The sequence below is a fragment of the Sebastes fasciatus genome, chromosome 13 (genome assembly GCF_043250625.1).
Source record: "Sebastes fasciatus isolate fSebFas1 chromosome 13, fSebFas1.pri, whole genome shotgun sequence".
Classification (NCBI taxonomy): Eukaryota; Metazoa; Chordata; class Actinopteri; order Perciformes; family Sebastidae; genus Sebastes; species Sebastes fasciatus.
This window is the reverse complement of record NC_133807.1, coordinates 24634207-24660951: the sequence shown is the minus strand read 5'-3', so window position 1 is coordinate 24660951 and position 26745 is coordinate 24634207. Positions and strand designations below refer to the sequence as shown.

The 26745-nt window shown below is 41.4% G+C and overlaps 2 protein-coding genes across 7 annotated transcripts in view; one reads left to right on the top strand and one right to left on the bottom strand.

The window, feature by feature from the left end:
* Positions 1 to 26745, bottom strand: part of rdh8a (retinol dehydrogenase 8a) — a 180740-nt gene that overhangs the window by 52943 nt on the left and 101052 nt on the right. The window lies entirely within an intron of this gene.
* The window catches only part of col5a3a (collagen, type V, alpha 3a), a 67827-nt gene that overhangs the window by 28635 nt on the left and 12447 nt on the right, over positions 1 to 26745 (top strand). For all 5 annotated transcript variants that reach the window (XR_012596738.1, XR_012596737.1, XM_074656354.1 and 2 more), the window contains 33 exons: positions 392 to 445; positions 687 to 740; positions 1301 to 1345; positions 3586 to 3639; positions 3823 to 3867; positions 5301 to 5354; positions 5879 to 5923; positions 6311 to 6364; positions 8470 to 8514; positions 8832 to 8885; positions 9483 to 9527; positions 9665 to 9718; positions 9820 to 9927; positions 11800 to 11853; positions 12197 to 12250; positions 12345 to 12389; positions 12582 to 12635; positions 12946 to 12990; positions 13669 to 13722; positions 13832 to 13885; positions 14786 to 14839; positions 14939 to 15046; positions 15367 to 15456; positions 15647 to 15700; positions 15894 to 16001; positions 16308 to 16415; positions 17407 to 17460; positions 17670 to 17723; positions 17829 to 17936; positions 18967 to 19020; positions 23716 to 23769; positions 26222 to 26275; positions 26394 to 26447. Coding sequence is in view for 3 of the 5 variants with exons in the window: in XM_074656354.1 (XP_074512455.1) it covers positions 392 to 445; positions 687 to 740; positions 1301 to 1345; positions 3586 to 3639; positions 3823 to 3867; positions 5301 to 5354; positions 5879 to 5923; positions 6311 to 6364; positions 8470 to 8514; positions 8832 to 8885; positions 9483 to 9527; positions 9665 to 9718; positions 9820 to 9927; positions 11800 to 11853; positions 12197 to 12250; positions 12345 to 12389; positions 12582 to 12635; positions 12946 to 12990; positions 13669 to 13722; positions 13832 to 13885; positions 14786 to 14839; positions 14939 to 15046; positions 15367 to 15456; positions 15647 to 15700; positions 15894 to 16001; positions 16308 to 16415; positions 17407 to 17460; positions 17670 to 17723; positions 17829 to 17936; positions 18967 to 19020; positions 23716 to 23769; positions 26222 to 26275; positions 26394 to 26447 (2025 nt within the window). In the remaining 2 variants the exon portion in view is untranslated. The remainder of the gene's footprint in view (positions 1 to 391; positions 446 to 686; positions 741 to 1300; positions 1346 to 3585; positions 3640 to 3822; positions 3868 to 5300; positions 5355 to 5878; positions 5924 to 6310; positions 6365 to 8469; positions 8515 to 8831; positions 8886 to 9482; positions 9528 to 9664; positions 9719 to 9819; positions 9928 to 11799; positions 11854 to 12196; positions 12251 to 12344; positions 12390 to 12581; positions 12636 to 12945; positions 12991 to 13668; positions 13723 to 13831; positions 13886 to 14785; positions 14840 to 14938; positions 15047 to 15366; positions 15457 to 15646; positions 15701 to 15893; positions 16002 to 16307; positions 16416 to 17406; positions 17461 to 17669; positions 17724 to 17828; positions 17937 to 18966; positions 19021 to 23715; positions 23770 to 26221; positions 26276 to 26393; positions 26448 to 26745) is intronic.

Sequence of the window (26745 nt, the reverse complement as noted above, 5' to 3'; positions counted from 1 at the left end):
AGTTTCCTGTTTCCAACAATACCGCAGCAAGGTCTTGTACGATAACAAACTCTCTCCACTTGCAAGTGTAAGCCTTTAGGTAGCCCACAGCTTATTATATGCACTGACAACAAGGCAACTCAATACCTAACAGCTGCAGGACGAGCTTAGCAAATAAATCAGGCTCCCTTGATGCCGAGTCTGACAGAACAGCAGAGTCTTTATCAGTCAAAGCAGCATTTTAACAGACCTACAGCTAATCTGAAAGCTCCCTCTCCCCAACACATAGTCAGAGCAGATGGGAGGCTCTGCCAGGGGAGACTCTCAGTACAATTCTGCTAATGTTTACACATTACCGTATGCGTGTGTGTGTTTCAGGGTTTAATGCACTTGCTTCTCTGTTACTTTTCAGGGTGACAGGGGTTTTGACGGCCTGCCAGGTCTCCCGGGAAACAAGGGACACAGAGTGAGTTAGATTTGGTAACATAAAGCATTGTAGCCGTATTTATTTAGTCATTCAGGCGCTAACACACGGCATGCATCAATACCTCACACATCATATTGCAGGTGTTTGTTTGCACATTATGATCGTGATGATTGTGATTTCTATGATGACGCTGTAAAGCATCTGCTGGATTCTGCTCTGCTATAAAGAGAAAACTGTCCTAAATATCTTGAGGCTTGTGGCTAATGCTTTTATCTTGTAGGGGGACAGAGGAAAGCCGGGTCCTCATGGGCCTGTCGGAGAGTCAGGAGAAAGGGTGAGTGCTTTTTTTTTTTTTAAAGAAATCTACTTGCAACAAACAAAGCCTAGAAAACACATCCCGCTGCAGTGCTTTGTTTCTCTTAATTTTTTCCATCACGTAAGGTTAAAACCTTTCCAGATCAGTGAATCAATTCTACAAACTATTACGATGGTAGAGCACCACACATCGAAAAAAGGCTTCACTGAAATGAAGTCATAAACTCTTGAATTTAATTCTGATACGCTGGCCTGAGTTCATTCAGGATCAAGGTTCGCAAAAGACATGGAAGCTATGCAGTGCATCCCGGACTTAGAATTGAAAATATGAAAGATAGAAGCTCTGTCAAGATCGTATCAATCCAGATGGGCGGGCGGGCGAGGGGGAAATTTGAGAGAGCGGTCTATTAGTCTTTGCTCGAAGATAGTTGAGCCTTATCTGTCAGGCAGTGGATTTCTTTAATGAGCTATTTTCACAGATTATGTCTGTGGGGATATAAATGTATCCACGCCTGAGGTTGACTCAGAGAGGTGCATGAGATTTATGTGTTGAATCTGTGTTTGTCTTTGTTATTTTAGGGATCTGATGGACCTGTGGGGCCGAGAGGGCAATCAGGCGAAGCCGTGAGTAACCACATCTGGAACGACATAATGCTCCCTCATAATGCAATATTTAATGGTTATTGTTTCTCTACATTAAAGTGGACATATCATGAAAAACATTTGGGTATCTGGAGTGCCTACAACTGTGAAATAAGATATCAGTTTTTTGTGGGATGTCTAGATCAGAAAACATGTGATTCAACAAGTTTGAGAACTACCTTTGCAAAGGTGCTCTATATTTTTCTCGCAAGCTAATCAGAGCATACTGGCAGACAGTAAGAGAAAAGTAATATGTTTTTTGAACATTAAAGCATGAAAACATGTTCTAGTAGAAACTCAAAATACAAGTATGAAACTGAAAATAAGCATAATATGTCCCCTTTAAAATACTTTAAGCAGAGGATGTATTATCAAGTCTGTGCTTTGCGTTCTCAGAAATACGCTATAACACAAAAACCCTTTCCTAGTGCACAGAAAAATCACAGAAACAAATGATTTCCACCACGACAAACCACGAGGGGATTGTAGGAGATCACTTGATTTAAGCTCCAGCTGAAGTTTCAGCCAAAATCTTACAGAAGAACTTGCACAAGTACAAAATCTACTGCTCATACTGTACATGAAGAAAACAATAGAAACACTGCACAATACTTTACAATATACAACAACTACAAAAACTAGAATTACCACATCTATTCATCACAGTGCTGACATACTGTATAGAGATATACAACCATTCACACTCACATTCACACCTACGGGCAATTTAGAGTCAACAATGAACCTAACCTGCATGTCTTTGGACTGTGGGAGGAAGCCGGAGAACCTGAAGAAAAACCCACGCTAACACGGAGAGAACATGCAAACTCCAATCTGGGTTTGAACCTGCGACCCTCTTGCCAGTTTATATCCATGCCTGTCCAAAATGTCATCTCTTCATCATTTTATCCTATTAGACATTTGTGGGAAATTGTCATAATTGGCACATGAATTCTTGAGTTGAGGTAAAAAAACGTGTTTTGTGAGGTCACAGTGACCTTAGAACCAAAATCAAATCAGGTCATCCTTGAGTCCAAGAGGATGTTTGTGCCAAATTGAAGAATTCCCTCAAGGCGTTCCTGAGATATCACTTTCACAAGAATGAGACGAATGTAAGGTCACAGTGACCTTTGACCATTGACCACTGAAATCTAATCAGTTCATCTTTGAGTCAAGTGGACGTTTGTTCCAAATTAGAAGTAATTCCCTCCAGGAATTCCTGAGATATAGCATTCACAAGAATAGACCAGACAGAAGTACGCACGTACAGACGAATGGACAACCCAAAAACATAATTCCTTTAGCCACGGCTGTCGCCGGCGCAGAGGCATAAAAACTAGGACGGTCAAATTATTATTAATGCAATACTGCCAGAGTGTTCACCGTAGCATTAAGAGAGAAAAGGTCACTGGGAAGCGGCGTGCAGCTTGGACGCAAGAATATACAATAGCATAACATGCGTGACACGTATATTCAAAATCTGTATTCTACCTGCGAAGTAACTTTGGATCATAGAGAGAGACCACAAAGAACTTAAGAGCACTGCTGAAGAAGCTGTACCTCTGCGGTGAACACTGGTTGATTGCTTATGACTCACACTCCATCTTTCTCCCAGTAGGTGAGGTTGAGGCTCTGCGGGGTTCTGTCCCTCCAAATGGATCACCCAGCGCAGGAGGAAATAGAGTGCCATAAGACATGTTAGGAAAGCTGTGTTAAACTACAAAGATAAAGGGAAGGAGAGGAGTTGGCTGTTTTGATGAGGGAGCGATGGGAAAAGTGCGGCAGCGAGAGACAAACGCAAGGCAGAAATTTGGTTGGTGGTGAGAGAGATAAGAGAGATGGAGAGAGAGGAAAGAGAGCGAGTCGGAGAGGGAAGAGATAAAATCCTGGCCTGAATGATTATATTTCCATATCAATCACTTCCCAGGAGATCACAGATGTGGCTTTGGAACAGGTGGCTTGGCCAGCCTACAAAGAGGGAGGCTGACAAAAACAGAGCACACAAACACACTCACGCAAACACAGGCTAGTGCAGCCTGCATGGCTAGCACATACAAAACCAGATGCGCCCACACTCACTCATACACACACAAAAATATATTATTTGTCTCTCCCTGTTTTTCGCTCGCTTAGTTCTGATTTGTGATTTAGTATTCCACACTCGCCCCGTCTCATCATGAATGCAGGTTAGCTGCTGACTATTTGCTGTGTTTTGTCTCCAGGGTACTCGGGGTCTTGTCGGGCCAAGGGGGCCACCTGGCCCACCTGGCCAGACGGTAAGTCAACATCGCCTTGATTTACAAGATCAGAGCTATTCAGTCCCTTCAACTCTATAAAACATTCTCTAGTGCCTGCAATCATCAATATGCCACTGAAGATAAACAAAGAAGCTATTGAATTGTCTGTTTTTTATAATCAAACTTTCATCCATTGTTTTCTCACTTCTTGTCCTTTGTCAGGGTATTGGTGGAACTGATGGAGGACAAGGTTCTAAGGGCAACCAGGTCAGTCCTGCTACCTTCATTACCTACAATACCTGTAATATATACAAAAATAGTTATATGGAAATGATAGGGGTGTAAGAAAATATCGAAAATATTAGCATTGAGAATATCGCAATATTATGTTCTGTGATTTTGTATCGACTCTAAAAAACACTGTATTGATTTTTAATTAATATTTTACATGCAAAGATCAACTCAGTCAATACTTTATTTAATTTGCAAAAAGGTGCATCCTCTCAGTGCATGTGCCCTCTCAAAGTAGTGCTATATGATGTTAGATGTAACAGGGACCGTGAGAAATGCGAATGCAGATCCCACTGTTCGGATTGCATAAAAAAACTTTTTTTACTCAGATTTTATACATATGGTGGTGTGTTCTTTATATGATGACAGTTTTACTAAAATTAGATTTAAAAAAATCGCAATATATGACCTTGCTTACAGATTGCAATTGGGGCTGTCACAATAACCGCGATATTGCAACACCGCGCTACTGACAAGCTGACTGCAGGGGATGTCGAGCAACCGTCACAACCGCTGTGGTCACGTTTATTCTTTTTTTTATTCTTTGCAATGGGAGCGCCACATATTTACACTATGCTACAAATGCCGGCAGCGTGACGAGGTGCTGAGCATCTATTCTGCGCTGAACGCTGCACGTATGGTGTTGCTTTTCTGGTCGCTGAGAGTTGAAAATTGTTCAACTTTGGGTAAAACTTGCATCCTACATACATCTAGGCTACAAGTGCTGGAGAACAACAACAACGGAGGAGAAATTAATACACGGGTCCGTCCTCTCCTCCTACATAATTCAGCCTTCCCTTCACCCAGAGCAAGTACTCTACCTTGTGCCAGCATTTTAATATTCCATATCATAGTAACCAGACACAACCAAAGCGCCTCAGCTGAAAAAAACAAAAACGCTGCAGCTCATTGCCCTTCCTTGTTCTGCATTAACAATAAATATGTATTTAATTAGTTTTAAAACTGTCATCTTTGTCATTTAAAAAGCAAAAATATAACTAATAATAGCCTAATAATGAAGCTTATTCATATAGCACTAACATCAGGATAAATACAGTAATTTGTATAAAAAAAAGATTTGCAATAATACCGCATATCAACACGCTGTTGAGCCAATCATTATCACAGCAGGGGAAGTTCCTTCACCGTGACAGCCCTTTCGCAATATCTCTCAATATATTGAATTGTAACTCCTGTATCGTGATACGTATCGTACCGCCAGATTCTTGCCAATACACAGCTCTAGACAATAAGTATGTGGGTAACAGTGATCTCAGCTACAGAAACATCAGCCGGAGTGGCTTAGTGTGGCCTTCTAATGAACCCGTTAACCCGCCATGTGATGATGAGCTTATAACAAAGTTCATATGGAGGCGGAGTGTGTGACCATCAGTGTTTGTTGTTGTCAGGGTCCAGGTGGAGAGAATGGGGCCCCAGGTCAGCAGGGAAATCCAGGAGTACAGGTAAAAAACTGTCCTGTGGCTATGAGAGCTAATCCACTCCTTATTACACATCATATAAATGTATTCAAGTCATATAGACATGCTTCCAAACAGCTGCATAAACAAACATTTGTTCTCTCTCACACACACAAACACTTTCTCCCGTTTGTTTTATAGTTTTACTTTAACTGAAGGTTTACTTGCATATAAACGCCTTTCACAATCCAATTACGTGACACTAAAATCTATTCACAATGCAAGGCTGTGTTTATTACCTCATTTAAAGGATGTTTTTGGAGATACAGGGTTTTCACCCCACAGCAACGAAATGTAATTTTAAAATGTCGTCGGAGACATTACAGTCATATAAAGAAGATTTAATCTCATTTCCAACAATCATTCAAACCTGCCGGCTCACACAAGGGCATCCACACATTCTGCTCCATACCATACATATACGCATACACACAGACTCAAACCTCAACCCAGCCTTCCTCTATAAGTCTTGTGACACTTAACCTGATTGATGCTTTGTTCTGGTCCAGGGCTTGCCTGGTCCTCAGGGTGCCATTGGACTGCCAGGAGAGAAGGTAAGTAGCATGTCTCTCACTTAATTTCAGAATTAAAGCTGCGACCTTGCGACCCCTGTCATCACATACCCAGGGGAGGCCGGTGGAGCCGGAGAGTACGACCCGACCACTTCTGGCTCCCATTCAGACAAGACAGGGCTAGACAGGAAATCAATACACAAGAAACACACACAGGCAACGCAGACGCTGGGGACGGCCTTGGCCACTGCCCCATCATGAGGCCAGACTGATAAAAGAAATAAAAAGTGGACTCAGTCATAAATACAATGTGTTTGGTAGAGGAGCAGCAAAGCAGGAAATGTGGTCTCTTAGGAACAAGTTAAGGTACTAGATCATATCTGAGGCTCATCTCAGTATTCATAAAGTACCTCTCTCTATCCTATGCAGGGTCCCGGGGGGAAAACAGGCATGCTGGGACTGCCAGGCATTGACGGCCCTACCGTAAGTGCACACAAATATATAAATGCATGCATTAGACACAAACATACATAACATGTATGTATGTATGCATGCATGCCGTTGCACATCCAGTATCTGTGTACATATAAATAGAGAGCACACTGCTGCTTCTTTATCAGTCATATCTGTGCTCAAGTGACAAGACAACTGAATGACAGCTCCACAACATCAACTGGTGCACTAGAAGAGTCTGCAACACATGTTGGAAAGTTGTTCATCTTTTTTCAATCATCATTTCATAATTTCTTTTTTTAAAGAATGGGTAAAAACATACAGGCATACATAACTTTATACAAGCAGAAACCTATTTACATCACATCTATAAAGCAAGGAAGTCTGTATGTCTTCCTGTGTGTCCTTTGCATATCTCGAGAACCGTTCATCCGATCTACTTCACACTTGGTGGGTGTATTGCTGGGGACCCAAGGGAGTGCAGTGTCAAATGTGGTGCAATTTGGACAGATGGTGGCGCTATTACAATGATTTTCAAATTTTGGCCTGTAACTTTTGAACTGTAACTTTCAGAAACAAAATTCTTTTTTCCCCCTGGATTTTGTGGGTCCAGATTAATCTATCTATCTATATAAGTCACGCCGATTTTCCATCTTTTTGAATTGTCTCGAAATCTGATTTTTTGCTACTACTCCTACAAAATTTGCGCAATCGTCACCAAAATTGGTACAAAACATCTCTGAACCAAGCTGGAAAAAGTCATTGTTACATAACTATATACAAGCAAAAACCTGTATACACCACAACTAACTATAAAACAAGGAAGTCCGTGTGTCCTTCGCATATCTCAAGAACCGCTCATCCGATCGACTTCTCACTTAATGAGTGTATTGCTTAGGACTCAAGAAAGTGCAGTGTCGAATGTGGTGCAATTTAGCCAGATGGTGGTGCTAACACAATGAATTTTACGTTTTGGCCTGTAACTTTTGAACCGTTAAGTCTCAGAAACAAAAACAAAAATGTGTGGCTCCAGACGAATCTATCAATATAAGCCGTGCCCATTTGCGTCTTGATGGATTTTCCGCCATTTTGAATTGTGTCCAAATCAGATTTTTTGCTACTCCTCCTACAAATTTTAAGCAATCATCACCAAATTTGGTACAGAACATATCTGGACCAAGCTGGGAAAATTTACTTTTTTGATATTTCATACAGTTTTGCTACAGCCGGCCCTCAAAGTTAGCTCAAATGCTGTGCGCAGGGCTTGTATTACAAAAAATGTCATGTCTCCTGAACACTATTGCGACCACATTTGGTGGACATGTGTAGATATGATGTCTGAGGTGACCATGACAATTTTGGTGCCAATTGGCCAATAGGTGGTGCTGTAGCAGCATCATCTAACTATAAAGAAAGGAATCTCTGTCTATCTTTCTGTCTGTGTATGTGTGACTGTCCTTCGCATATCTTGAGAACTGTTCATCCAATCAACTTCACACTTAGTGGGTGCAAGCAGTCATACCACGGTTCTCGACAACGCTACAAGCAGAACTTCTGGGGACCAAACAATTGGCCTGATCCAGACTGGCAATGCACTAGTAATGACTGAAAGAGGACTAGACCCAGACGACCAGCCCCTACAGTATCCTATGTACCTCCAGTACATCAATTTCCTAAAACAATATACCCACATATTGCTACACCAACAAAAAAATACAGCCAAATAGTTGTGTAGTTAATCTAAAGTAGCCAAGAGAATAAAAATTACCAACCTACACTTCCTGTGGCCGGCCAGTAGGGGGGCACGGGATGCATTTCTGGAATTAATCCAAAGCAGTATGACATTTGGAAAAAGAATGAAAAATCTTCCATCAGTGAGGCTCCAAGAATTAATATTTGTTAGACTGCAGTCAGACACATTTGAATGAGTTTCACTTAGCGCACTTTGTATTGTTCTGCAAAGCTTTTGTGACACACAATGATATTTTTATGGCGCCTCACTCTCAGTGCCGCTGGCATTTTCCTCTTTTTCAATTGGGTTGGTCGCATTCGGAAATTCTCCATCAAGGAGTGATACGATAATGATGTACTTGTGGCGGTGCTAAGTCAATCTGATTCCTGTTTTTCTGTTTCAGGGTCACCCAGGAAGAGAGGGCCCCACGGGAGAGAAAGGCATCCAAGTGGGTAACTGCATATCTCAGGGTTGTCTACTGTAGTGTCATAGATATTATTCTTGCAATCTGTTGTATCTGTGCACTCACTCCCACAAGGTTACAACAGTGCTCACTCTTATCATTATAATCATTGTGTTCCTACAATGTCATCATCTTTATTGTGCAAGAGCATTAGCTCATTAGAGTCAGCAGCATGCACTCATCAGCATCAACAATGCTTATTGACAATTAAGGATACGGTGACTGAGTGCAACGATTATTCATATCTGGTCAGAGAAATGCATTTTACTGTTAATATAATACCGTTTGTGTTTTTCATGTAGGGTTTACCAGGCACTCTGGGGCCTGTTGGCTACCCAGGGATCCGTGGAGTCAAGGTGAGACATAAATGCATCATGATCTCAGGTGTAATGTCCAACGAGATGTTTATTCCCTCGCACATTTCATTTTGTTTGTATATCTTCCTGTGGCGGACAAGCTGTTGTGTGTCTATGACTGACGGCTGACAGGTAGAGGGAAAGCACCTCGGTTCTCAAGGGGACTGCTAACAACAGAGTAGGGAACGTTTTGACGGATGGGAGAGATGTCAGAGTCAGATAGAGCAGAGCTGAGTGCATAGGTGTGCAGCAGTCCATTTTGACTGAGTGCGCCTTTTGAAGAATAAAAGTGAGGTTGTCGTGAAATGGCATTTTCTGCTCTACGTTTTGTTTTTGATCACATTCGCACATGTGGTGTTTCGTCATGTGGTAGTTTGGCTCAACATCGTTTCATCAGCATGAAATTAATTCTAAGGTCAATAACTAGTCAATAACAGAGCAATGTTAGGTCAAGAGGAAATCAACAGACACTTATAAATCATTTCAGTGTCTTAAGATGGGGTATTTGCAAGCAACCAATGATGTTTCTCAGCGATGTAAAGACTTTTCTTGAGAGTAGATTCTTGTTAAATGAAGTGTTTTCCCCTTTTATCACAGGGAGCAGATGGAGTTAGGGGTCTGAAGGGGAGCAAAGGAGAGAAGGTGAGTGAAACAGATAGCGAGTCTTTATTCTGTTGTCAAACTGTCTGTGACTGGAAGGACACCTGACGAATTACAATGTAACGACGCCATTTATCATCAAAGAGCTTCCATTATCACCTCTCCTCAATGCATCACAGGGAGAAGATGGCTTCCCCGGGTTCAAAGGTGACATGGGCATCATGGGAGACAGGGTGAGAGCGCCCACAAATCACAAATCTAATTGTCTCTGTTGTTCTCTATCGGATTGGAGATAAAATCGTCACTTCTCTTCTACTCTCGTTCTTGACTTTAGGGCGATAACGGAGCTACTGGATCTCGTGGAGAGGATGGACCAGAGGGACCAAAGGGCCAAGGAGGACCCTTGGGAGAGTCAGGATCCTTGGGGATAGCTGGCGAGAAGGTATATTTTAGATTTAATAGACATTACAAGACAAGGTTAGGACACAAAAGAGAAGGATAGAGAGATAAAATATACTGCCAAATTATAAGAAAACTCTGTAGCACTACAGCTCTGTAATAATGAGGTAATAGTTTGATAAAAAAAAAGGAGAAAATAATGAACCCTTTCTACTCAACCCCACTTTATCATAGACTCATTTTGTCTTCTTTTTAAGTGGGAACAAGGGGTCTTTAGGGGGAGATAGCAGGTCTACAGTAGATGTCACATAGAAGTGATGTACATCATCTGAAAGCTGGGAACCTGAAGATTGATTTGAGATGCAGCTCGGCAACGTGTGTCAAGTTGTTCTAGTCATAAATCAGAATTAAAAAAAATAATGAATTCATGAATTAATTAAAATAAATTGTGAAAGTGTATAAGGGGTTAGAACATTATGATGGAAGTATATAATGGCCATCTCCATACTCTATCATGTCTCACTGCAGCGACTTTTGGGTTGATACAATTTGTTACACAGATTTGGTGCTAAATTTAACCACTTTTTTTTACCACTTGTGAATTGATAAAAATGATCAATAATCCCTCCAAAATACCACATTAAGACGCCAAGACCTTGAGGAACACCATTGAAAAAACATGCTGTGGTATGGTTTCAAAAACTTTTGACATTTGGAGATTTCTGCAAGAAATGCATTTTTCAGTGATTGGATGGCGAGCACTTCTGTTCTGAAAACTGCTCAGAAACCCCCTTATTGTCAATCTACCTAGGAAAGCCATCCATCCTCTGACTGTCCTTAGTCTCTAGTTTGTGGCGGTGAAGTTTCATGAGGCTGTGATTATCCTAGAGGTAACCACAGGTCATTTTATACAGTAAAGACAAGTTTAAAAAAAATGGTCTCACTATAATGAAATAGCTACTATGGGGACTAACATCATCCCACATGAATACAGCTGGGCTCATTGGATCCACAAGAGTCTCAGCTTTACAGTGATACCCAATTGTCTGACTGTGTTTGACTGTAAGACTGTTTAGGGACCCCAGTATGCAGAAATATTCAAATACATCATTTTAGAATAGGAGAAAATAACACATTTATACTGCATGCATAAAACTGCATGTGATTATCATAAAGTGGGCATGTCTGTAAAGGGGAGACTCGTGGGTACCCATAGAACCCATTTTCATTCACATATCTTGAGGTCAGAGGTCAAGGGACCCCTTTGAAAATGGCCATGCCAGTTTTTCCTCACCAAAATTTTGCCTAATTTTTTGACATCTTTAATAATTAATTATTTAATATAATATAATAAAGTTTAATATATTAATTAATTAATATTACCCAGACATATTACCAGGGTTATTACTTTGGTAATTACATGGTTTTACTTAATTATTACCTCTTTATTACCAAACTATTACCCCACCATTACAATGTTACAGTACTACCAAGCTGTAATGTAAAATACTACCAAAGATTTCTTATCTAAACCTGCATTGTGCTGCTATGTCCATTATAATGTTAGATAGTAGAGCTCAGTTTTCAGCTGTGACGAAACTTTCTTATAAAATGCGTGTCTGAAAATCACTGAAATACTGAACATATGGATTTTAATGCCCTCACATTTATTACACCTGGTTACAGCCCACTCCTAAAGGCAGAGCTGCCACTGCACCAGTGTGCATGCTTTAAGCATTTAATCTTTCTGTCATCACTATGTGCATTAATTCAAAGATGTCCTGCTGTATCGGTGCATGCATAGTCAGCAGTATGTCAAACAAATCTTAATTAAATGGTTTTCCCTGCACTTTTCTTCTTAATATTTCTCTGCTTTCTGGTCTTCCTCCCCTCTTATTCTGCCGTCTCTCTGCAGGGTAAACTCGGCGTGCCTGGATTGCCAGGATACCCAGGAAGACAAGGTTCTAAGGTGATTTAGCATTGATGAGCCATTATGATCAGTTAATGTGTCCTCTCGTTCCTTTATCGGAGCTTTAACCGGCGAGATGTGTGTCTTTGGCTGGACTGTTTCCTGTTTGATTAAAAATAAAGGATGATAAATGGCTTATTAAAAAAAGGCTATTTTAATAATAGTTCATTAGTGACATCAATTCATTACATGTTGATGAATGGCGTATTTAAGGCTGTGTTGGGCTCATGGATTAGATTTGCTTTAATTTGATACAGTAGTTAATTATACGTTAATGAGGCATCGGGGGTGATGTGTGATGAATGGAGGGCTGAGGTTGATTAACCTCTACGTGTGTCCCCAGGGATCACTTGGCTTCCCTGGCGGTGCCGGGGTCTTGGGGGAGAAAGGACGAAGGGTGAGTGACATTTGAATACATTCGGACCGCTTCGGAATATGTAAAACTTTTCTGTATGGGAGCTGATAAATAATTGTTAACCTCTACAATGCAGGGTCCCGCTGGTCAGCCAGGGCCCGGGGGCCAAAGAGGTCCTAATGTGAGTACAGGTGCCATGCCCATACCATCATGTTTTTCTCTCTGTATAAAGCTGTATTTGCTCTAATTAGATCAGTTTGTGGGAGGCACACCGTTACATCACTGCAGTGTTTTCACATCACCACACGTTTATCTTCCACCTCCACACGAGTTATGCATGTGCTAATCAGACTGTTGTTTATTTTTCCAATAGGGAGCTCGGGGGGGAAGAGGAGCGAACGGGCCCACTGGAAAGTCTGGAGAAAAGGTGAGCTCAGGCTGACACACACAAACAAACAAAGACATATGCACATACATTTACACACACAAACACACACCTGGCTGTCTCATAAAGTATGGATGAATGCGCCGGCCGAGTTGGAACTGGTTGTTGCTGTTCACTTCTAGATGACAGGCCATCTGGTGCAGTGAGAAGCGACTGTCTGGCAGGGGATGCTTCTTCAGTTTACACTCTCACCCTCAAAGAGTATCTTGGGAAAGCTAAAGATTTGTAGGGCGGGCAGAAAAACTGGCTCATGTTTTCATACTGTGTTGTTTTATTTGTCTCCACCTCATAGGGTTCTGCTGGACAAGACGGACCTCAAGGATCCACCGGAGAACTGGTAATAATATTTATATAATTAATAATATACTGTATATTGCAGTGCCTAAATAAGAAACACGCTCTCATCCCAACTTGTCGCATACTGACGCTTTGTCAGAACCCCTTGGCATCACTTTACGGTCGCGGTAAACATGTGGTTAACGTTGTGAATTCAACCCAAAACACTTGCGTTTAGGCAACAAAACCTCATATTTAGGTTTAGGAAAAAATGCTTAATATTACTACATTTGAAAAGTGAAAATAAAACTTAACGCAAAGGACATGAAGAGCGGTCTCCTGGATGAAAGCCTTGTGTTTGTCGAACCCATCCACCTGCCATTCCGCCCTGTGTGTGTGTTTTTTAGCTCTTTAAACTATGTCACCACACTCCCCGACCACTGTCTCTGAGAGGTTAAGATTGACGCGGATGGGTTTAGATTGTAGTTACTGGAAAGGCCGGTGTATCTCATACAGAAGTTAAAAGGTTCCTTGTGCGTCGGTATCACATAGGGGCAAAAGCGTTGGTATTTGATGCCCTGGGAATGACAACGGGCTGAAATAAGACCTTAAAAACGTATCTGAAAAACGTATCTTGACATCACAGATATGGTCTCATGAATCAGTGTCGGACAAGCACCGGAAAATACGATCTGGGTTATGAGACAGAGTTTTGACAATCTGTGTTATTATTTTCTAGGGCCCCGGAGGACCACTGGGAAGAAACGGTGAACCAGGACCCAGAGGGCCTAATGTGAGTGGGCTAAGATGTACTGTATAGTGATTTAATGTCACTAATTTTACACTCACGTTTGATATTGTTCAGTTCATTACGATGATGTAAGAAAATGCTTCCTTTTCAGGGTCCACCTGGGAAAGATGGATTACCAGGTCATCCAGGCCAGAGAGGAGAACCAGTGAGTCACTTTTAATCTCAATAAATCTACATGTATACTGTGTGTTCAAATACCCATACTACCAGACTATTTAGTTTGCCAGCATGGATGTATAAAGAGAACTGGATACAGCGTTGGAGGCGGACTCCAGTTCATTCCTATGAGAGTTGCTCAGTGGCGCATGAAGCCAAAATGGCTCGACTGCAGAGTGATTAAGTACCCGTATCATCCGGCGATCTTCCGCATCCATTGGGCCCATAGAGCAGGCGCAGTAGCGTTTTCTTAAACCCCGCCTCCCAGCCTCAGTCTGGGTCTCATTCACATGAACAGAGGAAGGAAAAGAACTACAAGCATTTTACAACTTTTAAGACCTAATGAGTTAAATAAGGGCTATTTAAGTATTCATACTGGAGAGTTAATCTAAAAAATGATCCACTGTATTACAGACATCTCTTTCCCAATGTAAGTCTATGGGAAAAGTATTTTCTGGCCCAATGGCATCACGTAATGGGCACGAATATGCCATCATGCCATAATGCGCAGCGAATATATGAGCAAGAGGGTCAAAGTTCAATGATATGACGAAGTAGTATGTCCCAATTGTATGTAAACTGCATGCAACAGTACGTACTTTGTAAGGGCAGCTGCAGTAGGTACTAAAAGTAAAAAGAAAAAACGTGATTTAAAATGTAGCCTTAGTGTTTGTGCACATCCCAGCTTGTCAGAGAGCTGAGAGTCAACATGATCTACTGCATGTGTCAACACAGCAAACAAGACAAAAGCCATGACTTCAGCATTGAATTACTGAAGTCAGAGTGCAAGTTGAGTGGCCTCTACTACAGTACATCTAGCAAAACACCCTATTGACTCCGTTTCAACTCTAAGGGGGTCATCAGTCTCACTTATCATCTTATTCTTCAGGGCTTCCAAGGCAAGAACGGACTCCCCGGCCCCTTAGGTGTTGTAGGACCACAGGTAAGACGATCAGCCTTTGGTATGTTAGTTGATTGTTCAGCACACAGCTGTTTATTTCAGATAGCATGTTTTTAATATGTGTAACTTTCTTGTTTTCAGGGCAATACTGGTGAGACAGGACCAACTGGAGACCGAGGCCATCCAGGCTCACCGGGACCGCCGGGCGAGCATGGTTTACCGGGATCTGCCGGAAAGGAGGGTGCCAAGGTGAGTAGTTTTCATCATAATGTCAGGATCATAATCACTTACCAGCATCACCTTATTACTGTTGTATTAGATAAAGCCCAAGGACTCTCTCAGCACTGCCTGCATATCTTATCTCCCGGGTCTCATCCTACCCTCTAATTTGCTAATAAATAACAGAGGAAACCTCGCGGTGTTGAGTGTATTATGGCTCATAAAAGATAAATGGTCCTTCTTGGTGTGACTTGCTGGTTGGTGTGATTTATGACTGCATAAGGGCCTGCTGTCTGCTGGCTACTTGCCTTATATCTAATCACATGCGCGTGTGTATGTGTGGTTTCCAGGGAGACCCGGGTCCATCAGGAGCCGCGGGGAAAAGTGGCCCTGCTGGGCTGCAAGGCTTCAGAGGGAGCCGAGGGAGCCCTGGTGCAACGGTAACGCAAACGTCCATACATCTCACATCCTCGCCATCTCTCACTGTCAACACCAGATCACTTGAAATGTTCAGCTTGCAATTAGATCGGTTAAAATCATGACAGCATGCCAATTACGTGAGAGTTTCATAAATCTTGTAAAGGATACGATCGTCGCTGGATTGTGACGGCTGTTTGTGTGTCTCTCCAGGGTCCTGCAGGTCTGAAGGGAGGAGAGGGCCTACCTGGTGTTGCAGGCGCTATTGTAAGTCTGATTTTGTTAAATTGCTTTCTAACCCATCCGCTGCTCTCCGCCCAGCTTCTGTTATATAGAATGCTAGGACATATGAAGCAGGAGGCTGTTTCCATGGTGATCACTGATCGTGACCACCACATTAAATCAGAGAGTGAATCATGTGACACGCTCACCTTACCTCTCTATCTCCTCTTATTTCCAGGGTGCCGGCGGAGAGAGGGGCCCCGCTGGGGCGGCCGGCGCTATCGGCCAGCCAGGACGGCCCGGCGGCGTGGGCCCCGCTGGGCCGATGGGAGAGAAAGGCGAGCCTGTAAGATGTGAAACATTGCTAATTTTGTTTCTTAGGCAACAATGTCTGCTAACACATACTGTACCATCACCTCCCACCATTGGGTAATAAACAGCATGTGCTCTCGCTTTGGAATGTGTCATTATGAGACAGCGAGAGGTAAAGGAGGACCGAGGGGAGAAAATATGAATGTGATCAAGCCGGCATTCTTGGGTGCGAGTTTCTATCTTGGTATGATACATTAATCAATGTGTCATGCTGCTATATGAGGATAATAAGTATTGTAGCATTTGCTAGATATCTGCTGTTTTCCCATCTGTTCCCCAGGGAGAGAAGGGGCCTGTGGGGCCGGCTGGGCAAGACGGGGAACTGGGACCTGGTGGGCTGCCGGGGGCGGCAGGATCTCCAGGGCCTCCAGGAGAAGACGGAGACAAGGTAGTTCTATTGGACAGCCAACATGGATTGCAGTCAGCCTCCTACAAAATTACATTCCCATTAGGGCTGTCAAAGTTAACGCGATAATAACACGAGTGAGGATACTGGTATCGTATGAAACTAGAAAACCTAAAGAATCCATTTGGTACCAACCATATCATACTAGCTTGACGAGAAGGAGGTTAAATAACGCTCCAAACTTGCGCTAAATTTTGGTGAGGAAACTGGCCATTTTCAAAGGGATCCCTTGACCTCTGACCTCAAGATATGTGAATGAAAATGGGTTCTAGGGTACCCACGAGCAGCATATTTGCCAACTCCCATGTTGATAAAAGTATCAAATACTTGACAATTCTCCATTTAAGGTACATTATGGACAGATAAAAAATGTGCGATTAATTGTGATTAACTATGGACAATCATCCAATTATTAGTGATTAAATATCTTAATCAATTGACAGCTCTAGTTCCCATACAAGTAAACTGCATTCTCAATTATGTTTTGAGGGAAACATATTTTCCCCTGGATTACGGTCGCAGTTTTAAAACAGTTTTAAACTTGTGGTTAACGTAAATTGAAACCAAAAAAAAAAAAAAATGCAACTAAACTACTTGGTTAGGTTTAGTAAAAAAACATCATGGTTTGGCTTAAAATGACTACCTTTGTTACGTTATTAAGCTTTGAACGTCAATTAAAATAAGTGACCATTGATTTTAGTTTCACACGGGACGAAAGTCCTGTGTTTATTTGACCCATCCACCACCCCGACCTCCTCCCTACGTGGACTTCCATGGACTATCACTACAAACATATTTAAGATATGTCAAAAACAAACAATACGTTTCCCTTTGAAATGTAATGCAGTTTCGTTGTGTGAGAACGTAATTTTTAGGAGACAGAACTGACTGCAGCACTGCTCTAAAGTACTTGCCAACTTTTGAACTTGTCGTTTGTGAGTGTATGTTCACATGTGTGCATTTGTCTCCGTAGGGAGAGATAGGAGGACATGGCCAGAAGGGCAGCAAAGGAGACAGAGGAGACTCTGTGAGTATAAATGTTATGCAAATAGTCCTAACATCACATCATTACCTGGCACCACCAGGAGGTAGAGGACAAACTGCCTTATAATTGGTCTGCGGCAATTCATCGTGATAAGTGTTTGCCCGGACCGTGCATCATCTGGCGGAATGAGCAGATGGTTTTAATCAAGTCTTCCCTACAGTGTGTTTATAACGGTCCTTCTGCTTTTCTAGGGACCCTCAGGACCTGTTGGAAGTCAAGGACCTGTGGGCCAATCGGGACCAACAGTATGTTAAGAAAACTCAGATTGCATCATGTAAAAACACATCATTGTGTAATAAGTTGATTTAGGTGCAGTGCTAACGGCGGTGACCTGTCTGTGTGTATCTCAGGGGGCAGATGGTGAGCCGGGTCTTCGTGGGCAGCAGGGCATGAACGGGGGGAAAGGAGACGAAGGACTCAGAGGCTTTAAGGGGGCAGCTGGTCCTTATGGACTACAGGTAGGAATTACTGACCGTTGGCTCATCTCTGATTTCACATTTATACTTTAGTTTATATCTGTTTCCATTTCATGCATGGACGGATTATCATGACCACAGGCACTGGTTGCAAAGTCGCCACGGACCCCTACCTACACACGTAAATAGTACAAGCGCATTGCGTGTGCCCTTCCCAAGCAGCAAGAGTTTGGTCGCACAATAGCACAAGGCAACCCACAACCACACAGCATTAGGGCTGTACTGAATAGTTCAAAGTAAAGGCAGCTGCGAGCAAGAAACAAAACATAGGGAGAAGCAAAGAATGGCGCCTGCGTGTATCAAACTAAGCAGCGAGCGTGAGGAGCCACCACACGAGAGAGACTATCTGTTTTGCGAGCGCTGGAGGTCATACACTCTCTGATGGGTAACAGCAGTTGAATCCTGCTCGCATGAATCAACCTGACCTTTGACAGTTTGGGGGCGGAAACCAAGGGAGGCACTGGCCCTCTTATGATTGGTCACTTTCAACGCAAACACACCTACACTGACTGCCGTATGTCGCGTCCGCCATGTTGGAGAGGCCGACTGTTGCTCACTTGATTCTGAACCGATTTTCATGAAATTTGGTTTATTTGATTGTGAGAAATTAGATACTAGATGCTAAAAAGATGGATGTAATCATTTCCAAAATTCACAACATGTTTTTATATACGAAATATTCTGCTTCAATCCATATTTGTTGGCATTTAGCCTTTCAAAAACAAGAGGCGTGCACCTGTATTAACAGGGAGGTCCAACAGCAGTCTAACAGCACCATAAATAAAATATCCTCCTACCTAAACCACTGGCTTTTTTCTGGTCATATATTACCAAACGACATTTTCAAAATCACATTTACGCCAATATTTTAAAAACAAAAATACTTCACATAAAAAAAAAAAAAAAAATCTTAAGGCCAAGGGCCCCCCCATTGGCACAGGGCCACTTTGCCCATGCAGTAATCCATATATGATTTATGAGACTGCATTGCTCACCATATCTGTATCTCTAGGGAATGCCAGGACCACCAGGGGACAAGGGAGAGAGCGGCCATGTTGGCTCAATGGTGAGTACTGTTCAGCAATCTCAGCACATACAACACTCATCTCAAGTGTACTGCTGTGGTCCAGTATCTGTCTCAAGTCTGTTCTCAACACCACTTTACTGGCATCTTAACACTTTGCTTCATGATTGTTATGACTTTGACTTCTATTGGTCTTGTCTGATATTCGATATCGACTTGACTTTGATTCACTTTCCAAAAACCTTTGAATACGTTTCTCCGCTTATCTTCTTTTTCTCTCCAATATCAATGCAGTTTAATGGATCTTTTTGAAGATCAAACATGCGCTTTCATTAGCAGAAAAACAATGAATTATTTACTAGGAATATGTAGGGTGCAATGCAGAGCTTCTGCAAACACTGTAAATTTCTGTTTCTGGTTTGGAAACACTTTTGTATTTGTAAAACATGGGACTTTAGTGTGAGGGCACGGAGATAATTACCCAGCTCAAAGTGTCAAACAGGTGGTACTGAAATGTCTTGTTACTGACACTATCCTGCCATTGTTGGTGTTTCTGATATGAATGTGTTATCGATACACTCACAAGGTGCAAGTTTGATTAATGCATTATTGCACGAGATAGCTACATTCAATAAGCAGACAAAGACCATCCCCTTTTGTTTTGAAAAAAAAAGACATGATGCTAGGGCTGCACAATTAATCAAAGCTTTATTGAAATCGCAATATGGCTTACAGCAATTTTCAAATAGCAGGAGGCTCAATATTTGTTTAAGGCCAAATGTTTGGTACAGATCCCCATAAAAAAATCACTCCATAATCATTTTAATATGTTTTTTTCAATGAAAATGAGTATAGTTTATGAAGAATTATCATTCCCTCTAATATTGCAAATTGATGATGGCGTATTAGGGCCATTGTAGTTGAAAAAATAATAACTAAGGAGCAGTGGAAGAAGGGAATATTCCATGAAAAAAATATAAATTTATGAAAAAAACTTCTCTGAGAAGTGGCAAGAAAAAACTCACAAATTTATGAGATTATAAAGTCATACATTTACAAGAAAGAAACACAAATATTCTTTTTTTCCCTGCATATTACCTCCTCCGCCGGCTCCGTAATTTCTATTTTTTTTTTTTAACTACAATGGCCCTAATATGCCGTCGTACAAATCGTATCGCAAAATCAGTCAAAATAATTGCAATTACAAATCTTTTCAAAATCATTTTTTTTGGCAAGATCAGGAGGGTGCAGTACTGTACAAATGAAACAGCACCAACACCAATATTATAATGATACCCCATTAAAGGTGTACCAAAACACATTGAGTACATGTGTTACTATAGGTGTGATCGCTTGGCTCGATACCTGTAGATAATGCAGCCCAAATAACAGAGATAGAAAAACATTTTGAATACAAGCCCATTGTATTATAGAATGCTTCTCATACTGCCTCATTATGAAGGAAATATTGTAATAAGGAATTTCATGGATAATTATTATTTCCTAAGATGAGGAAATGGTATTTTTCGATAGCCTATTATGAAAACAAAAGACTGTTAATGAGGAGAGAGGAGAAATTATTGACCTGCTGTTTCCACGATTATTGTAAGTGCAGTGTTGTAAAGGTTCAAGGTATCAGCAGTCTATGAACTACAGACACATTTTTTTTTGTGCTGATCCTGCTGCTGTGTGCCCAACTTGTGAATCAACCTTTTTTTCCTCTGCCGATAACGTTTATCGCCCTCAAACTACAGGTCTTGAGTGGGGCTCAGTTTGTTGTGGTCTGATTAGTCTCCATATCATTTAGACCGCGGTTGTACAAAGAGGTGTTGACAGATCTTTAGAGTAAAGCCAGTCATGGTTTTGCACTTGGAGCCGTCTGGTGTGAGACATAAAAATTAAGATCGATTAAATTTCTCTGCTCCCAGATTACTAAGAGCCGTGTTTCCATCGTAATAGCCTCGACAACTCTCCACACCTAACAATCTAATCAGCCTCATCTGTTGAGGAACTGAGGGAAACAGCTAAATCTGTGGTTTCCTAAGAATAGGTATTTATCAAAGCAGATAATTTGACTTCTGTCATAACAGAAAAAGCACAGGTGTAACTAATAACGTTAATGATGGTTCTGCTCCAGGTAAGTGTAGGATAAGCCATGCAAGTGAGCCATTATGCAAAGTTATAATACATACGGTGCAGACATATCACAATCACAACACAATGACACTGAACAATGCTTAAACAATGTTTGGGATTTTGGGGCATCAGCAGAGCTAATGTGGAACTAAGTAACGGCAAACTAGTCAAGCATATTACCATCACATATAACGTAGTGTATAAGCTGCGTCTGAAATCACATACTATGCACTACATACTCAATATGTGTACCATCGTTCAACATACTTTTGTGTAAATAAACAGTAGTACGTGTCTTTTTGGACGCACTGAGCAGAAATTTACATCGTCACTTCCTGAGAGCCTCCTTGCTGGTTGAAGACGCGTAACCATGGTAACTTGTGCCAACCTCACATGACCAAACTATGACTGAACTAATAGAGTGGTGCAGGGATGACATACTTTTGTAGGCCAACCAGGAAGTTAGCATCGCCCTGGTTCCCTCGACAAAAAAATCAATTGGATTTTTCCATTGTGTTTTGGATTATTGCAGAAAATAAGCTCTGTGGCAAACAAACGTTTACATGTTCGCAAATGAACACCACTTATAGGATTTTTGAAGCGTGACTGCAATCGCCAGAAGTAAAAAGCTAACTTTAGGCTATAAATGAACTAAACCACGGTCGCATAAACACGAGTATACACTACGAGGCTGTAAAGGCGGACGAGTTGGTGTGATGACGTTTTGTAGTCTCATTTAGCCACTTGTTAGCAACCGCCTTTTTTAAGACAAATAAAGCCTTAAAAATTCACGAGTTCACAACGCATTTTATATCATAGAACAAGACGTTAAAATCTCTTATTACAGATAACAGACCGTTGCTATGGCCACAGTTCTGATGTTGGACTCTGGAGGACCATTTTTGTGTCAAATTATTGATTTCTTAAGTAAGTAACCGTGTTAATAAATGGGATAATATACAGCTAGCGGGTCATTGTTGTGAACGACCGGCTAACTGTACATTATCCCTTACTTAAGCTTGTGTTAACCACAGACCTTATTTCAGGCATCTAACTAAAAACCCATTGACTTCCAGACGAGGGAATAGGAAGTGCTAAAATGCTAACTCATTTCCGGGTTTAGGACTAATTACCACCACTCTATTGCCGGTGTAGTGTCCAGTGTTGCATACTGTAATATTTCACTGGAAATAGTATGCAATTCGCTTACTATTGGTTTCATACTAACGTTTCGGCCATACTAAATCATCTCAAATACTGTCTAAGCATACTAAATAGCATCCATACTGTGTTAATATTCTGGCAATGGAAGAATACAACCATAGGTTTAATAACACACTCTCCAGTCAACTGCTCTTTTACTTCTGTTCTTCATATCTCTATGTCTGTTGGTTATATCTTTCCATTATCTGATGAAATGATCTCCACAATAACGATGGCAAAAGGAAACCTGAACACCTCTAACGATCTCAACTCGTCCTTTCAATGTGCGGCGGATCTTCAAGACTGAATGTGAATGACAGCAGACCGTGACTTCATGTGCAAGAAAGACGAGCGAATGAAGAGGTGGTCCTGTATGTAAATGGAAGAAAGGGATAAAAAAAAAGAGGAGAGAGAGTGTTACAGAGAGGATGCAGTGGAGCAATGGAGTGGAAGGAAGAGGCGGGGCACTGATTGTGAGCAGGAAGACGGTGTGACAGCTGCTAATCAGATTAGCCTCAGCCTTGGCTGTCTAATGAGCATCCTCCTTTGTGACAGTCATCTCACTACGCCGTCAACCATGAACACACGCTCAACGAGATTCTCTATAGCCCCTCTTCTCCACAGCCAGATTAGGGAGGGAATCAGGATGGAACCAAAACAAAAAAGAGAGAGAGAGAGAGAGAGAGAGAGAGAGAGGAGAGGAGAGCGGAGATGCTGAAGACTCAGTGGGGAAGTTTCATTCATGTGTGAGCGTTGCGGATCACAGAATTCTCCCCTCTAATGCTCAAGTATCTCTCCGCCAGAAGGATATGTGTTTTCTCTAGTCCCACACAGTCTCTCTCTGGGCAGATTGTCTGTCTTTCTGTCTCAGTGTCTTTACAACACATGGCTCCCTCCAAGACTTCAGAGTGATTCAGAGCACAGCTCAACATCTACTCAACTGAAACTGAAGCCGAGCACAGTTGGGATTAATTGCTTCCCTCTCTCTCTCTCTCTCTCTCTCTCTCTCTCTCTCTCTCTCTCTCTCGAGGAGGAGTCAAATCATATGCCGTTACTGTGGCTCACAGAATATGGTCTTGCACATCACAAGCTGGAGGTTTCTTATTAATAAGAGAGAATAAGAGAGATGGGCGGGAGGGAGGAATCAGAGCTTGTGTCATATTGAGGGTAATGACCTGTCTGGACGTCTTCATCATGTCACTACGATAATGATCATAGATACTGGGGCCATTGCATAAGCAATCCACCATGGCCCGACTTCTAACGCTCATTTAATTTAAGAGGCACCAGCCAACCCCTGGCTCACATTCAGTTTGTATTTCTCTGTTTTATTGATGCAGTATATCCTTATCGTCTGCACTGATGTCCTAATGAGATATTTCATTTCTTTCTCCACAGGGGCCTCCAGGACAGCACGGCCCTCGAGGCCCTCAGGGGTCCATCGGTGGAGAGGTAGAGTGCAGCATGACTTTTTTAAATGACATATTTGGATTTAGATGTGAGCCTGAATATAGTGATATTACAGAGACAGCCCCATTTAGTGAGGAATAAAGAGAACGCTCTATAGACATATGGTCTAAAGTAAGTAAAAGGAGAATTACCCGGCGGGCAGGGCTGGGCGATATGGCCAAAGTCTTCTATCAAGATTAGGGTTGTCAATATATACCAGTATTGATGATAACCGTGATATTTAAAAAGGAAATACTGGTATTATGTTAATAATACACATATGATAATACTGTGTAAATAATCCAGCGCCTCTTAAATCATTTTATATATACAGTTATGGTTGCAGACTCTCTCTCCACTTTCCTACACTTGTATTTTGAATGTAATTCATTAGCCAAAAAAGAGACAAAATACACAATAAACAGTTAAAGATGAATTTAACTGATAGCATTATTATTTTTTAAATTTTCTATAGATATCGCGATAATATCATTATCATGAATTCTTTTTGGCCACAATAATCATGTAGTGAAAATCTGTTTCAAGGGAACAGATGTCAAGTGATTTCAAGCGAAATTATAGAGAAAAAATAAATACATATTTCCATAAATACACCGCTTGTTAATCACATTGAACTGAGTGGTGATGCCAAGTGTGATGTAAAAAGAACACCGCTATCTTCAAGTGATATTCCCTCAAAATATTTCACATCAGATTTTCTGAGAAATTTAAGTTAGTATGTGTTTGTTATTACCAATATAGATGACAAAATTGTGTATCGCGATATCTGTTTATACAAATAAGCCGTTCACATTCATCTTCGACACAAATTGTAAATATTCCTAGCAAAAACATTTCAAATCAACGTACAATGATTGTTAAATTAGTTGAAAGAAAATGCACCAGCATGGTTCATTTCATATGATAATCAGCATTACTAAATATTAAAATTGGTCCTCTCATAATGAATACATGTAGATAATCTTTTATCAATTCTGTCTGTCACACTTTAGCCTGATATTCAGATAAGATAAGATACCTTTATTGTCACTGTATTAGTGCAATGAAATGATGTTTGGAGCAAGCCTGTAGATGCCTAGTTAAGAATAAAAACTATAAATGATAACACTATAAAAATACAACACTAGTATAGGATACAAACATATAAATTTAAACAAAATAAACACTGTATATACATAGAATAAAAGAATATAGTGTCCAGTGAGTTATTACATATAACAGATTAATGCACATGAGAGAGGGGGAAGGTGTAAAATAAATAAGGAACTGTCACTTTTCTTGCATTTTTAAGATAATTTTTGAGGTTTGCAAATATTTATTCTTTGTTCTTAATTTGAAAATGTGTCATTCAGGTTAAATCACCATTTTTGATAATTGAATTGAATCTGAATGATTGTATTTTTGCTAATCTAACACGCCCTGTGCGAGTATTGGAGTTCTGATAATTTCAAGTGATGGTAGCTGCATGCCTTTGTGACTCATAAAGAAATCATGATAGTGCATCAGTTTTGGAATAAAGAAGACTTCCATGAAATACACAGCAGCATTATCTGAATTTCAAACTGAACAATAGCTTATCCTCACACACAACATATACTTTATATTTTCCAGCCCCTCGTCTCTTCGTTTGAACACTTCCTGCCACAGACCCTCCACTGCTTTTGAAACTTGAATTATTAAACAGTATTAGGATATAATCCCTGGGAGAGAGTTATATTTACTGCTCTATGAATCATTAAGAAGTATTAGACTATCATCCCTGAGAGGCAGTTATATTTACCTCTAGTAATGGCCGCCTCTCTGCAGCCTCTCACACCGGTCAATTATTCAGCAGCAAGCTGCAGAAGTCTGTGTGAGCCACGCTAGCGCTTCATCACAGGAAGCACGGAAATATGGCGGTGCAGGGAGGGTGGGATCCATAAATGGATTGATACAGGAATAGTGGAAAAGAGGGAAATGGTGGTGGGATGGCATGCGAGGAAAGCAGCTGACAGCAGGAGCTCAGTGGTAGTGCTGTACCGGCTGTACTCAGCTCTCATGTTTGTGCACTCTACCGGAGACATGCTTTTACTGGGTTTGTCTCAAGACACAAAGCACAATACACCGACATACATGGGCGCACGCCAACATGCATGCACGTACACATGCACAAACAAACAAACTGATGGAGAAGGGGGGGGGAAATAGCATCCACCCCACTGTGTGACTCAGGCACTATCCACACAGCAAACCTGACACTCAGTACTTTCCCTTGTGTTGTGATAATTCTGTTCTAGTTTCAGCATTCTGTGAGCAGAACTGCTGACAAACGACAACAAAAAAGATACCGACTGTACCAAGAACTTGATTTTCAAAAAATCAAATGAATATTTCAAACTTACCCTTGTTGTGAGATATTTTGGTTCAAGCTGTTCTCTCTCTCCTCCTGCCACAGGGCACACCTGGACTGACTGGTGGAATCGGCCAGCCCGGACTTGTTGGAGAGAAGGTCAGCATTTCCCATTAGCAACTACACAGCGTGTGCCTGTGCACATATAGAGTAGAAAGCTGGTGGTTTGTGGATGTGGGATTTGATTTTGTCTTCCTGAATGTTCCTTCTCTACCAGGGTGAGGACGGAGAAGCTGGAAACCCTGGTTCAGTTGGAGAGACTGGCATTCCTGTAAGTCACGTTACTTAAACCTTTCCTTCCTGTCTCGCTCAACCTCATCCTTTCTTCTAGAGATGGGACCGATCCGATCCAATATCGGGTTCTGATACTGACGTAATTCACATAGGTTACCGATCCATATAAGCATGGAGATGGAGTGGCTGCTCCAAGGCAAGCCCCCAAGCTCTGTAGCAAAGAGTGCCAAGCTCTGTAGCAAATTTTCATAGTGGCCAACTTTGGAATTACAACTTCCGTGTCCGTCACGGGATGGCATTGAGCCCAAAAAGACTTTTTCCAATAGACTTAAATT